Here is a 14,482-nt window from a genome sequence, read left to right on the forward strand (position 1 = left end):
TTCTAAAGATAGTTCTCTGTAAGTGTACCAAAATGAAAACAGTATTAGCTTCCTATGTAGTCATTGGGTTGCTTATTCAACAGGTCATAAATTTCTCATGCATTATTGGTCAGAACTCTTGTTTAATATGGAGAAGATATAACAAGATGTCTGGGTCAAAGAAAAACAACAAAAACAGCAACAACAGCGAAGTGACTTTCCATCAGGTATTTTTCAAATGTTCCAGAGAACTAAGAGTATTAAAATAAAAGCAGCATGACTGAGAGCCCCAAACAGAAATGTTACCAGTTTCAATATGAAGTTTCTTATAGCACAATACCTACCACAGGAGTTCAATAAATAAAAATGTTGAGTAAATTTAAAATACATCTTATAAATATCTTAGGGTTTTAAAAGTTAGTTTAATGGATATTATTACTGGGATGCTTATTTAAACAAAATGTTCTTACCTCCCCTTTGAGTGGCTACAGAGTTCATAATGTACTAACTCCACATTCCTAATACACAAATATATAATCTACCAGTGGGTTCTTATTCTCATCTAGCTTTTAAGTGGTCTTTTGTTACAGAACTAATCTCAAAGAGAAGCTTAAAGAAAAAAACAAATATACAAATATCCTGTTTTTATCCAGAATAAATTCTGATCCTTCAATCTATTTTGAAAAGGGTTACATTTTATGTCAGCTAGGAATTACTCAAATTTAAGTAATAAGAACTGAACAAATTACTGTCAAGTATCATCTATGTTTCTAACCAAAGAACTTAACAGCTTTTCAAAATAGTCCATTACTATCTAGAATATTAATACTGATTATTTCTTTAAAAGAAAGCAGCTATATTACTTTTTTATAGCTGGAACCAAAATACTTTTTTTTTTTCTTCCCATTCCTAAGATATAGCTTTTTTGGGTTCTTATGCCAGGCTTTCTTGCCCTTTTAGTTTTCTGCCAGCTTGTTATTAGTATCCTAAGAAGTGGTTTCAGATACTCAATATCTACATCACTTTCTTTTTTCCATCAAATAATCACTCAAGCACCTTAAATACCTTAAAGCCCATAAGAAGTCAAATTTACCACAAATTTGAGAAAGGCATCCATCCAATTGCTTTCTACATATAGCAAGGTACTGGAAATAAAATGAAAACTGCAGACAAGGAACGGTTTAAAAATGACTAGGAATTTACATGTCCTAAGCATCACTAAATGTATTAACTCTCGGATGCTAATGATAAAAAAAAAAAAAATGCACCACGTTAAAAAAAGTTGTCTTCAAAAAAACTGATGGGCATCATTAAAATTAATCCACTTCCCCACATCTGATTTGTGGTTGTGCTTCTGTGAGAAAGAATCTGAAATCTTTTATGCCACCTACACTTGCTTGAAATTAAAGGATCCTACAAAATGCAATTCTGATATTTAGTAAAGAAGAATATCCAGCTTTGCAGTACCAACATGAAAGGATGACTAAATAAAACAAAGCTAAAGAATACAGAAACAGCCATCCTTGATCACAACTGGCTTAGGTTACCAAAAATGTACACACATCTACTTTTATTAATCAGAATTTTTAGAAATATGGTTTGGTGCCTCTATCTTACTTGGCTTTTGTGAATGTGTACAATAACATGATTTGTAAGATGGGCATTAATTACGCTTGATGAATATATTCTCTCATCTTAAATGCCAGCAAATGTACCCCAAGCAAATAAATGATGGGGATATTAAATTACCTAATGTCTCCATTTCAGACAATTCTACCTAAAAATTAAAGCCACTTTTAAGTATCTAAAAAAAAAAAAGAAAAAAAAGGAAAAAAAAAAAAAGAAAAAAGAAAAAAAAGAAAAGAGAAATCTAAATAAGCATAAAATAAACTGCTTCTTGTAGTGTAATACAGACATGCCAGGGAACACACAAGGCTAAAAGAATGTTAACTTTATTTATGAACATGTGATTTGTGTTTATACACATGCTAATAAACAAAAAGGAAATAATTGTTTTCAAGAAATAAAACTTCATCTGAATTAGTTTAAATACTATATAAAAGTACTTTATACAAAATGTGTTACATTAACTACTACAGTCACCAGGATAGTCACTCTAATTTGTGCTAGCATTTGGATACATAAAATCAGTTTTAAACCAATCACCAGCAAAACAGAAACTTGGACATTATTTTTTACAGCATTATGCTTTAAAAACCAAAAAACCAAACCAAAACAAAAAACCAAAAAAACCAAAAAACCCAAAAAAAAAAAAAAAAAACCACCAACGAAAAAACCATAAAAACCAAAAAACCCCATATACCCTGGGGAGGGGGTGATGACCCCAAAACACTAAGTTTTGATCTTTGAATCACCATTATTTAGTTCCATGAGAACTAAAAGGCCATGTATTTAGAGAACAAGTCCAAAGTTCAGATATTCTATATTATCATGTTTAAGATGCAATGATCAAAGGTTAGTGAAATGCCTGATACACAATTAAAGATCAGTAGTATTTAAAAAGGATAAAGTGAAACAGCAAGCAATACCCTTGAATTCTAAATCAAGATTTCAGACAATCTCGTATTGTGTACAGATCAAGCCTGAGCAGTCAAATGTTTCGAGAACCATCAAGTTTACAGAATCCAATTACTACAGCCCTATGCTCTGAAACAAATGTGTCACCCCACAACCCAAGAATATAGCTGCCTTTTACTTAAGACCTCCAAGTCAACATGGTGTCATACTTAAGCTATGATCATAAAAATTAAGATGTTATCCCAATCAAGGGGAGTTACCTTTGATAAGCTACAGCTCTCAATTAGCTTACCATTAATGCAGCATTTTAGTATCTTTATGAGAAAGAAGGAAAGATTTGAATTTGGAAAACTAAGCAAGCTAGAAGTGGAAGACCTTGTATTTAAATTTAAAAACAACGTATTCAATTGTATAAATCATCAATGAGACATTTATGTACTCATGGGGGCCCAATTTCAGGTCTCACTCTATATAAAGAAAGAATAAAAACCCAAAATTGCCAAATAGAACAAAACAAAATAATAAAGCTGCATCAAAAGTCTCTGGAAAGCTCTTTTCTATATGTGTCTGAACTTGGAGAAAGTATCAAATTTTAATATTAGCTTTGCATAGTGCTAATGCATTTTTTAAAGCCATCAATCAGGCAGAAAAAAAAACTAACAAAAACTAAGTGATACAACGTGAAAATGGCAAAATATACACTCCAAACATTTTTTTATTGCAAGAAACAAAAAGCACACAACAGCCTGTACATACATACAAAATACTAACTATAGACAGACAGATGTAGAACATGTTATCATGTTCATTAGTGTAAAACCTACACGATCTAAAAAGAATCATACATTAACTGTACAACACAGTGTTATACAGGGAGGATGCTCTCATATTTAATAAGAAACAGTGTTTTGGGGGGCACAAATTACCCATTTCTACAAAGTAAATGTGCAAATTATGCCACATATATCCATATTCAACTGAGCTGTCATCAAAATACATTTTATTTACAACATGTACTATGATCAGTTGGATATTAAGTTCTAAATGATTTACTTCACTGCTACATTATAAAGGCAAAAAGCAATGTGTAGAAAAAGTGTGAGATTGTGTTTTTACATACTGCTTTTGAAGTTCCCATCACTGGTTCAGTTCGACTTCTAAAAAATAAACAAAACCGAAAATAACATTAATTATGAGCAGCTATTTATGGATTTTTGCCCTAAGCCATATTAACACGTTTCTCTAATCACATATCTTTATGAACACAATTTTCCTTTGGTACAAATACTGAAAAACAGCCAATTTCCTAAGTAATAAATACACTACTTTGATTAATCTTTACCATCTTTAAACAGTGTTAAGACATATCTATGGCAGATAAATAACTTCTGTATTAAGGAATTCTAGAATAGGTAGGTGTACCCTGTCATTTTTAACAGATGTTTTCTTTCTCACAGGTGGTATGAAGATCTTTTGCTAGGAAACAGTGTAGCTATTTCTTAATAGACTGAATAACTAAATTATATTATTCCCAGGTTTTAAAAATAGTAACAAATGTAAATTTTCATATTAGATTTTCTTAAAAGACCACTCACTGTTAACATTAAAAATTTGGATCCCCGAGAAATTGCGGTGTTCCAAAAACTAAATTTCAAATCCAGAAAGACAAGTTGATAGTTACTTTAATTTTGTATAAATCTCAAAACAATGACCAAAGTTTAAACAAGAATTCCAACTTCTGGAAAAACACAATATAGCCTCACAGTGTGTTAGTTCAAAGAATGAGTTTGATGGTTAGGAATTCAACAAATTTAAGTACATACAAATAAAGAAGAGAAAAGAAGAATTTTAAAAGTCTTCATAGGAAAGGGGACAGGGGTTAACTTGCTAATACAGAGCTTAAATGTTCAGGTGAAGTTTATACTATCCTGACCACGGAGAAATGTTAGTGCACATCTGAAAGGAGTTTCTAAGTTTACATGCGATCTGGAAATCCTGGGATAAAAATGAAGCTTTCATTTTCTAGTATTTGCTCAATGAACTCAAAGGCATTTAACAAGGCAAAAAGATTACAAAGGAAAATTCACACATAGTGAATTAACACATAATTTTAAGAAGCACCTTATTTTCCCATGTACTTCAAGTAATTCTCTAAGAGTTTCTTAGTAAAACAAAACAAAACAAAACAAAACTAAAAACTGAATATTTAGTGTTTTTAAAAGAGCACTTGGTAAATTCAAGTGCAATTTCACACTAAATTCTAGGAATTATTTCCTCATAATTTCTTAAAATCATACAAAAAATTTTAAAAATTATACAAAATTAAAAGTGTAATTCACTTGGTATTTATAAGAAAAAGTATGCAAGTTTTTAAGTTGTTACTATGTAGAAGGTATTAGATATTACACAAAAGGATCTCCAAATGCTGACATGGAATATAACATTATAGCAAATCAATGACAGTAATCTTACAATGAATACTTGCCCATATGAGGTAAAGCTCCAAGAAATGACTATTTTACCTCAATTCCAAGAACACATTCCATTTCCCAGAACTGGCAAATTCCAGAATTTTCCATTGGCCAAAAACAGAATTTGCCAAAATTTCAAATAAGGCTACCTAACTTCTAAGTGGAAATCATTACCCTTCCCACATTATTAGAATTCTAACATCATTAAAATTGCAAGAAAACACAGAAGTTTAAAGATGTTTTAATCCTGTGTCTTTTGTGAATGTCTTAAGCTCTAGGTTGGTGCTAAGATACTGTTGTGTTCTTACTCCAATAATGAGTATCTACCATGGGCTAGGCACTATTTAATTCTTACAGCTCTCTTCTAGTATTAAGCACTCATATCCCTATATTATTTTGAGAAATCTATTTTGAGGCTTTAGGTAACTTACCCAAAGTCACACGATTGGTGTGAAGCAGCTACTGGAGTCAAACCTAAGCCTGATTCCGTAAGTCCTATTAACTCCATAGCTTCCCAACAAAAGCCCCTTATTGAGAAGCAAATGTTAGCATTATTGAACACTCTTGATGCTCTCAAAACACTTAGCACAAATCTCTTAACATATTTATGTAGCAAAAAATTCTTCCTGATAGCTTGTAACTATAGGTTAACTGGGGGAAGAAATTAAGAAAAAACAAATCCACCCTCACAGCTTTAAGAATTAAGAAGATATAATTAAGGTAAAGTAATGACTTCAGTTCTAAAATACTTGTTCTTTCCCACAAAATAAAAAAGTCTACTTTGAGGACTTAAATACATGAGATTTGATAAATACTTACATAACATATGTCTTGCTTGTGGATTTAACACCTCCAATAGGAATTCTTCTAACAATTACAGATGAATTCTTAGGAATTAGAGCATTATCATCAGTATATTCTGTAAAAAAGAGAAAGAGGTGAATTTCTATTTGGCGATTTGGAGAAGTCAGTCCTCAAGAATTAGTAAACTTCAAACATAAATTCTATGGAAAATGAACTTAAATTTAAAAGAGCACTAATTACTGTATGTTCCTTGCATCTAGGTCACTGATATTGTCAGAACAAATATACAAAGCCATAGGAGGTTCTCTTCCAAGGATGCCAAATACTGCCGGCAGGTTCTCGGCTCTAATGTCCCTACTTTTGTGGAACCCCAAATCTCAGTAAGGCTCTCATTCTTCAGTTTATTCAGCCAGTAATGCTAAGCATCTGACTATGGGAAAAAGCTGTTATTTAAAATGAAGGCATTCTGTCCTTATAGCCCTTCAACATGAGTATTACTAAAAACGACAGACTAAAGAAATTGACATGTTTTACATATTTTGAACAGAGAAAATACTTTTGTAAAAAGAATCAGTAGTGGGATGCAACTCTGGATAGAATGTTGATTCAAGGCCCTTCTGAGGAACGGACGCTTGAAACTTAAAAAAAAGGTGGAGAAGCTAGATGGATAGATATGCAAAAAAGCCGGACAAAGAGTGTTTCAGTTAGAAAGAAAAGCGTGTGAAAAAAATCATAAAAAAGGCCAGAATAGTTGAAAGATAATGAAAGAATGACTTTAATTACAGATAGAAAGGTATAGATCACACACTGATTTATAGTTTGTTTCTAAGTACAACAGGCAATCACTGAAGGACTTTAAACAGAAATGATGACAATCTGATTTACCTTACTAACAAACAAGGTAACTCAAGTATCTATCTGGAAAACAAACCCACAGGGGAACAAGAGTAGAAAGAGGGTGATGACCATTAAGGAGGCTGCTGCGAAATCCCAGTAAGAATGTGCTGTCTGTGCTGGAACGTGACAGATGAAGAAATGGAGAGAATCAGAATGTTTTGAGGTGGAACTGATAATGCTATCAATGGATTTAATGGGGGAAGGAAGAGATGAAGGAAAAAGAGCAATCAAGCATAAAAAACTGGGTCCCTGGCTTAAGTAACTGGAAGAACAGTGATGTCACTTTCTGAAGTGAAAACAAGGAGGATGAGTGGATCCTATTTTTCTGTTTAAACTGCCCATTACTTGCAATAGTTCTGGAAGAATGAAATTACAAGAGGAACTAGACCAATTAATTTAACTATGGGTAAAAAGATTCCCTGAGGAGGGATCTGTAAAAATACCAAAAACAAAAATAATCCACTAGAGGGGGATAAATGTGAAAATGTACCCATCCCCCCATCACACAATCAGATATTAGGGTTCATTCTTAAGATTACGGAGTTTATGTCATTTAAGTATCACTCAGCACCAAGTGGCTGACTACCTCTGTTCTTCCAGTTATTTGAATTTATCACACACGTAAGCATTTTAAGATTATATATGCTCTTAATTTTAATCATAACATTATTAGTTATTTCCTTTTACAAACTAAATTGTTCAAGAAAGGATTCTTTTCAGTATACTTCAAATAGTAGATGGTATCTCAAAGGTATATCCAATCAGAGTGATGCAATTTCCAAGACCATTAGAGACCCATCATCATTGTCTTGATAGTCTGTGATAGTCCTAAATTTCAAGCAAGCTCTGATTAAGAAAAATTGGAAGGGGATCCCTGGGTGGCTCAGTGGTTTAGCGCCACCTTCGGCCCAGGGTGTGATCCCAGAGACCCGGATGGAGTCCCACGTAGGGCTCCCTGCATGGAGCCTGCTTCTCCCTCTGCCTGTGTCTCTGCCTCTCTCTCTCTCTCTCTGTCTCAAATAAATAAAATACTAAAAAAAAAAATACTTTCTGAATATGTAGCAATTATCAAAAGCATTCACTGTAGCTTTCCAAGACAACTTATTAATTTTTTAAAAAGATTTTATTTATTCATTAGAGACACATAGGCAGAGACCCAGGCAGAGGGAGAGGGGCAGGCTTCTCAAGGAGCCCGATGTGGGACTTGATCCTGAAACCCCAGGATCATGCCCCCAACCGAAGGCAGATGCTACCACTGAGCCACCCAGGAGTCACCCCAAGACAACTTATTAATCTGATCAACACAGTACTGTGTCAGACTAAAAGTCAGGTACCTCAACACCAGATACTCTGATTGCCTTATAAGTACCTGAATTACATTGTTGACTTCCTACCCTTAAAATACCTTACTAATAAGTAGCCTGTCCGCATCATCACAAGTACCTTTCCAGGTGCCATTTTTGATTAAAAAAAAAAAAATGTGAAGACCATGGATTTTGAAATGAGAAATAAAACGAATTTGAGAAATGATTGAAGATATTAAGAATCTTTTAAGAACATTTCATTCCAGCTTTCAAATCTTTCACACTTAAGTTTAGAATGAAGGTTTGTTTTTTTTTTTTTTTTTGGAGGTGGGGAGAAAGTGAAAGGTAAGAAAACAAGTTTATATGGGAAAGCTCTATTAAAAAATATAGGAAGATCATTTGGGATCTGTTTTGAAACATAGTCTAGAAATAAAGGAGCAAGATTCTTAAATCTAACACATGAAATTCTGATCCAAGCATTTTGCTCTAATCAAGATTTAAGGGTCCTAAACATGGACAGATTCCTAAAACTCTAAGGAATGTTTTACAGAAACGTGATATACTGGTTAATTTAACATTAATTCAAACAAATTAAAGTGATACAGTTCAGCATCCTCTCCCAGGCAATCTCCAAACTATGAGGGCTATAAACATTTATTTTGTACTCCCTAATTCACTGGATGGTGCTAAAATCCAGCCCATTCTTACTCAGCTGCCTGTGACGTTGGACGCTATTTCCTGTAAAACTCATTAAGTGACTATCCTCTGAGCTTCTATGCCTGGTATCTTTTCCTCTCCTAATTTGAGGATTGCACAAAATGCATTCTCTCCCCTGAAGCTCCTTCTCTTAACCAATCTAACACCAAAGCTTTCTCCAATAAGGACAGTTCACACAAACATATAAAAGAAAATATTTTGCTGGGCAGAACATTTCCCTGGCTTTCAGGATTTATAAAAATAATACATCACATAATTTCCTGACTTCGGGAAACACACACACACACACACACACACACACAATGTCACAAATCTCTCAGATTTCTGGAGAAGAATTCCATCAACTCTAACTTACCCCAATCTAACAAAGTTGTATTCAATTACTGGGGGAGAAAATGGACAAAGTATAGCCCCAAATGATGAAATCATTTAATACTCCAGTAAAATATAAAACCTGCCTAAGTGAAAATTGTCTCAATATTCTTTGCTTTCATTTATATTTTCTTTACTCTCATTCATAAGTACCATTAACAAGTATGTCCTGAAATTCTTATAAACCCATCTGTCCTGTGAAGTGTGGCTAAAATATTTAAGGGACCCTTTTGGTGGCCTTAAAGAGTACTTCCTTCAAGATTTTTCTTGAATACTATTTTAAAAAGCTGTTTCTCAACTGTTCATGATGACTAGCAATTTTTCCTCTCCTTGAGTAGAGGATTCTACACATAATTATGATCACCAAAACTTCAAGTGAAGTATCCCTTAGGTATGACATAATTTTAAAAAGGGTTGGGGTGGGGGCAGCAGAGAATATTCTTTCACATATCATCTATCACGTGAGTAAATAAAAATTCTCTCTTAATGAATATATTTGAGTCACGCCAGTAGCGCCACTCTGTATCATAACACAATTATGCAAAAAAAAAAAAAAAAAACAAAACAACAAAAAAAAACACAATTATGCTTATATCTGGATGTAAATGGGTAGCAGCTCTTTTACACAGTAAGATTCACTCTATTAAAAACTATAGGCTAGGGGCGCCCGGCTGGCTCTGCCAGGAGAGCAAGCGACTCTTGGTCTCAAGGCTGTGAGTTCGAGCACCAGGTTGGGGGTAGAGATTAAAAATAAAGTCTTAAAAAAACAACCACCACTCCCTATAGGCTAAAAGTGAGGGCACCCTCTCCTTAATTTCAACTAAAAGAACCCAAGTCACACCTTAAGCCAAATTTAGTGACCAATAAAATACCCTAAGCTAATTAGAACTTCTCTTTATTTCTTCCCAACCCAGACTGACCTACTGAAACTACACATCAGCATTACAGTACCGAGAAAAAGAAACCAAAACAAATGCAGAGCCAGAATCCAAAGAGACTCCTTATCACACTGTCTCATCTGACGTGAAAATCCGCAACATTATAAAACGTTTTCAAAAAGGAGAAAGAACTTAGATTCCTATCAGTGGCTTGTTTGAAACTCATGCGGTAGCAGCCTACTAATTCTCACGTATCCTGGTAACGACAATAATCCTGTAAAGTCTAGCAATTAATTACTAGCTTAAAAAAGAAGAGCCTCCAGTTTTTGATCTTCACTAACTTGCTAAATTTTAAGGGTAACGTGACAAAGTTAGTTCAATCACTTAATCCCTGTATTACTAACTCTGGAATTCACACACAAAAGTGGTGACATCAGAACACATCAAGTTCCAAAAGAAATTCCAACCGTAAGGAAAGACTGGCTGGATTCAATCATTTAAAAATATTTTAAGTGAGGACCCCTTCTCCAACAACACAGGCAACTCCAAAACAAAAAGAAATGAAGTACACAAGGACAGGAAAACAAACAAACAAAAACAATAAAAACAACAACAGCAACAAAAACACAAGTACATAAAACCTGCCACTGAACCCCAGACCGCTGTCAGGCCAGAAAGTTAGACAAGTACCTCGACTGCTGCTTTAACAAGTAAGAAGCCTCCCCCTCCTCCTCCTCCTCCTCATGAAAACCAAGCTCCAAAAGGCAACACGGCAAAAAAGGCCCCCAGGAATCTGGATAGCAAACCACCCCCCACCCCAGCCACCAAAATAAAATCCTCATTTTTAAATTACATTTGAGAAGAATCAGACTTCCACGTTTGTTTGTTTTTCTTTGGGGGGTTAGCCTGTTACCCGATGAACCCACGTACGCGGGCATCAAACAAGCCGGTTAAACTCCCGCGGGCCGACCGCTGCCACCCTTGGGCCTCGGTGAAAAGTTGTACCCCGAAGTGTGAGAATGAGCAGCCCCGCCGTCATGGCGGTTTCCCTGCCGGGCCACCAGCGCCCGGCACAACCAGCGAGTCCCTGGAGCCCATGTGGCTCTTACCTTCTTTCGTCTGCGCGTTGGTGATCTGCAGGTCGCAGTCGGCAGCTTTCAACTTCTCTCTCCCCATAATCTGCTTCTTTAAATCGCAGAGGGAGATGTGGAGCCCATCAAAGGTGACGGTATCATAGTTGAGTTTAGAGGAAAATTTATAATGCACACAGGACATGGTGCCAAAGGATTCCTAAGGTTCAGCGAGGAGACGTGGACACGCTCAATATATGTGTATTTACGAACTTAAGAGCAAAATAAGGTACACGCACAAAACACTCAAAAAAGACACCGAAGGACCCTAAGGCCTCAGTTTAAATAACTCCCCCCCAAACCACAAGCAGGGGTTCGTAAAAAAAAAAAAAAAAAAAAAAAAAAGAAAAAAAAAAAAAACAATAATCAGAACACACAGCCCCCCCCACCCACCCACGGCGCCCCCTCCCCGCCCCGCCCCCGCCGGAGACTCAGAAGCACTTCATACGGGAGGAAGCGGACGAGGACGAGGGGGGAAAAGGGGAAATCGAGAATCCGCCAACGGGCACAATGTCACCCGGCTGGGTCCCCCTCGCTCATGCTAAGGGGCCGGCAGGAGACGGGGGGCAGGCGGTGCAGTCAGTAAGCGGTCAGTCCACACGTTAGAGTCCGGATGACCCCGCGGGGTCAGGGGTCCATAGCGCGGCCGCACCTCCCGGTTGGTCTCTCTTTCCGTGGATTGGGGTGACCCAGGCCCCGGGAGAAGGTTGGGGGAGAGGGCCTAGGCCCGGAGTCCACGAGCGGCCTCTCGCCTCCTCCTGGCTTCCGGACGACCGGCGTCAGCTTGCCCAGGCCCAGGCCCGGGCCCAGGCCCCCCTCGCACAGACCCCTGTCGCCTGCTCCCCGGCGGCCACGCGCGGCCCCGCGGCCTAGGCCAGAAACGCGCGGTCGGCGGAGGAGAGGCCTTCCCGCAGGCCGCCCCCGGCGCCGGCTCCGCCTCCCCCCCGCCGCCGCCGCCGCCGCCGCCGCCTCAGACACAAAGCCGGTACTAGGCCTCAGCGAGGCCTCGAAGCACTTCCTCACCACCCCGGGCCCCAGCCAGCGGCCGGGTGGCTTTGGCGGACCCTGGGGACGCCGCCGAGGCTCCCCGACGCTTCCTCTCGCCGGGCGCTCCGCGCTTCTCTCGCCTTTCCGCTCCCGTCGCCTTGCGGCCCGAGCCGCGAGAGGAGGCCCCACGGGAACCGCCGGGCAACGGCGCGGGCTTCGGGGGCTCTCTTTTTGTTCGGCCCCCCTGCCGCTCCCGGGCCCTCACCCAGCGCCGGCGACACCTCCAAGCCAGGCACTATGGCGGACGCGGCCTGGCTTCGGGCGAGCGCCCCACTCCGGGGTCTCTTAAGCAGGGATTGCACGGGCGGCGCGCGCGGGGCGGGGCTGGCGTGCGCGGGGGGGCGGGCCGGGGGCGGGGCCCTCGGCGTCACAAAGCGCACCGGCCCGCCCACGTGACCCCGCGCTTTGTGACTCGGAGCGCGGAACCTGAACCAGCCGGGAGAACGGAAGGAACCATCGGCCTCGGCTCGCGGGGGGGGGGGAGGGGGGTGCCGCGCGGAGGGCCGGCTCACTAGGCGGCCCCGGCGCGGGGGGAGCCCGGATTCCAGCGGCCGGCGTGCGAGGTAGTCTCCGCGGCCAAGGCGGGCGGCCGGCCAACTCCCTTTCCCCGCAGTCCCCGCCGGCTCCCCCAGTTGGAGTAAACATTATGGTTGCTATGCACTGAACTGTGGTTGCTATGCAAGCGCCCCCTAGCCTCCCCTTCCCACGAGCCGGCTGCCTTCGGCTCCGCTAAGCGGCGATTCTGGAGCAGCCCCCAGACCTCCCCACCCCCCAACACTGTAAAGGTTTACTGAGCCCCTACTATGTGCCAGGCCTGGGGCTGAGCCCTTTGCAGCGCTGCCGGGCTCTGGAGCCCAGTTGTCGGGGTCCGGAACCCCAGCTTTGGGGTCGAGGTTTAACTGTGCCTCAGTTTCCTCGGCGGTAAAGTGCAGTTTAAACTAGAACTGGGGGTGGCGGATGGGGGCACCTGGGTGGCTCAGTGGTTGAGCGTTTTGCCCTGGCTCAGGTCGTGATCCCGGGTCCTGGGATCGAGTCCTGCATGGGGCTTCCCAGAGGGAGCCTGCTTCTCCTCCCCCTGCCTGTGTCTCGGTCTCTCTCTCTCTCTATCCCCGTCTCTCATGAATAAATAAAATCTTTAAAAAATAAAGAAAGAAAATGGTACTCGGCCTACCGGGTTGTTATGGATTAAACGAATAAATACGTTTCCATTGTTGAGGACCGTTCCTGGCATATGGTTCAATGTGTCTCCCATGTAACTCAATAAATGTCATTTTAGTTTTTTTCTTAGATTTTATGTATTTATTCATGAGAGACACAGAGAGAGAGAGGCAGAGACACAGGCAGGGGGAGAAGCAGGCTCCATGCAGGGAGCCTGACGCGGGACTCGATCCGGGGTCTCCAGGATCACGCCCTGGGCCCAACGCGGCGCTAACCCACTGAGCGACCCGCGCTGCCCCATAAATGTCATTTTAACAACATCAACAAAACCTCGTAAATGGTCGCCACTACATGATCTCCGATTTATATAGATGAGGGAATGGAAGCTAACAATCGAGAACTTTCTGATTCGCAGAGTCAGGGGAATGCCTGCTTTGTAGCGTCTCGGAAAGCCCATTACTAACTGTAAAAGAAGGGAACTGTGCCAGGTACCCCCTCAGTGGGTCGGAGATTATTTTTTTCCTTGGGGCATGGGGAAGTTATCGTAACATGCATAAAATTCATACTGTAAAAAAAATGCATTCATAAACTGTAATAATCACTGTAATTTACGATGCATTTTCCTCATGCTCCCTGGATTTTTCCTGGCTTGGGCTCAGAGAAGATAAGTCACCGAGAAAAAGCTCACACAGCCATGATGGGACAAAGTTTGCCAGGGACTTCCTAGATACAGACACCCAATCCTTGCAGAATGTGGTTTAAGTCCATCATCCTCTTACCAGGACAATCTTCCTAAGGGAACTTCATCCAAATAGGATGGCCACCATTCTATTTCTTTCACTTTTTTATTTTCTTCCAGGCATTTATTACTACTTGCCATGGTATATATTTACTTTTTAGTTTTCTGTTTCCTTCCCACAGCTGAGAACAAGGATTTTTCTCTTTTGGTTATGCCATATACCCAGCTCTTAGGACCCCAGCCTGGACATAGTAGGCACTCAATAAATGTGTTGAATAAATACATTGATCTATAGAAATACTATGGCAGTAAGATTTCGGCAAATCAGCCCCGGAGACAACAAAGACAATGTAACTCAACCACACCATTAACATCAGTGCTTTACACATATAACAAATTTCTCCCACCTTTATCTTCTTTGGTAACTAACCAAAAGTTCCTTGCTCTT

The 14,482-nt window shown here is 39.9% G+C and overlaps 1 protein-coding gene across 3 annotated transcripts in view; it reads right to left on the reverse strand.

The window, feature by feature from the left end:
• Positions 1–12,447, reverse strand: part of RBBP6 (RB binding protein 6, ubiquitin ligase) — a 32,244-nt gene extending 19,797 nt beyond the window's left edge. For 2 of the 3 annotated variants that reach the window (XM_025416159.3, XM_025416156.3), the window contains exons 1-3: positions 11,070–11,449; positions 5,808–5,907; positions 3,638–3,674 (exon numbers count right to left, since the gene is read on the reverse strand). In XM_025416159.3, coding sequence (XP_025271944.1) covers positions 3,638–3,674; positions 5,808–5,907; positions 11,070–11,235 — 303 coding nt within the window. In that variant the 5' untranslated portion in view covers positions 11,236–11,449. Of the gene's footprint in view, positions 1–3,637; positions 3,675–5,807; positions 5,908–11,069; positions 11,450–12,342 lie in introns of those variants that run through there. The other variant, XM_025416158.3, reaches the window with a different exon arrangement.
• Positions 12,448–14,482: the final 2,035 nt, after the last annotated feature.

This window comes from Canis lupus, chromosome 6, assembly GCF_003254725.2.
Source record: "Canis lupus dingo isolate Sandy chromosome 6, ASM325472v2, whole genome shotgun sequence".
Classification (NCBI taxonomy): Eukaryota; Metazoa; Chordata; class Mammalia; order Carnivora; family Canidae; genus Canis; species Canis lupus.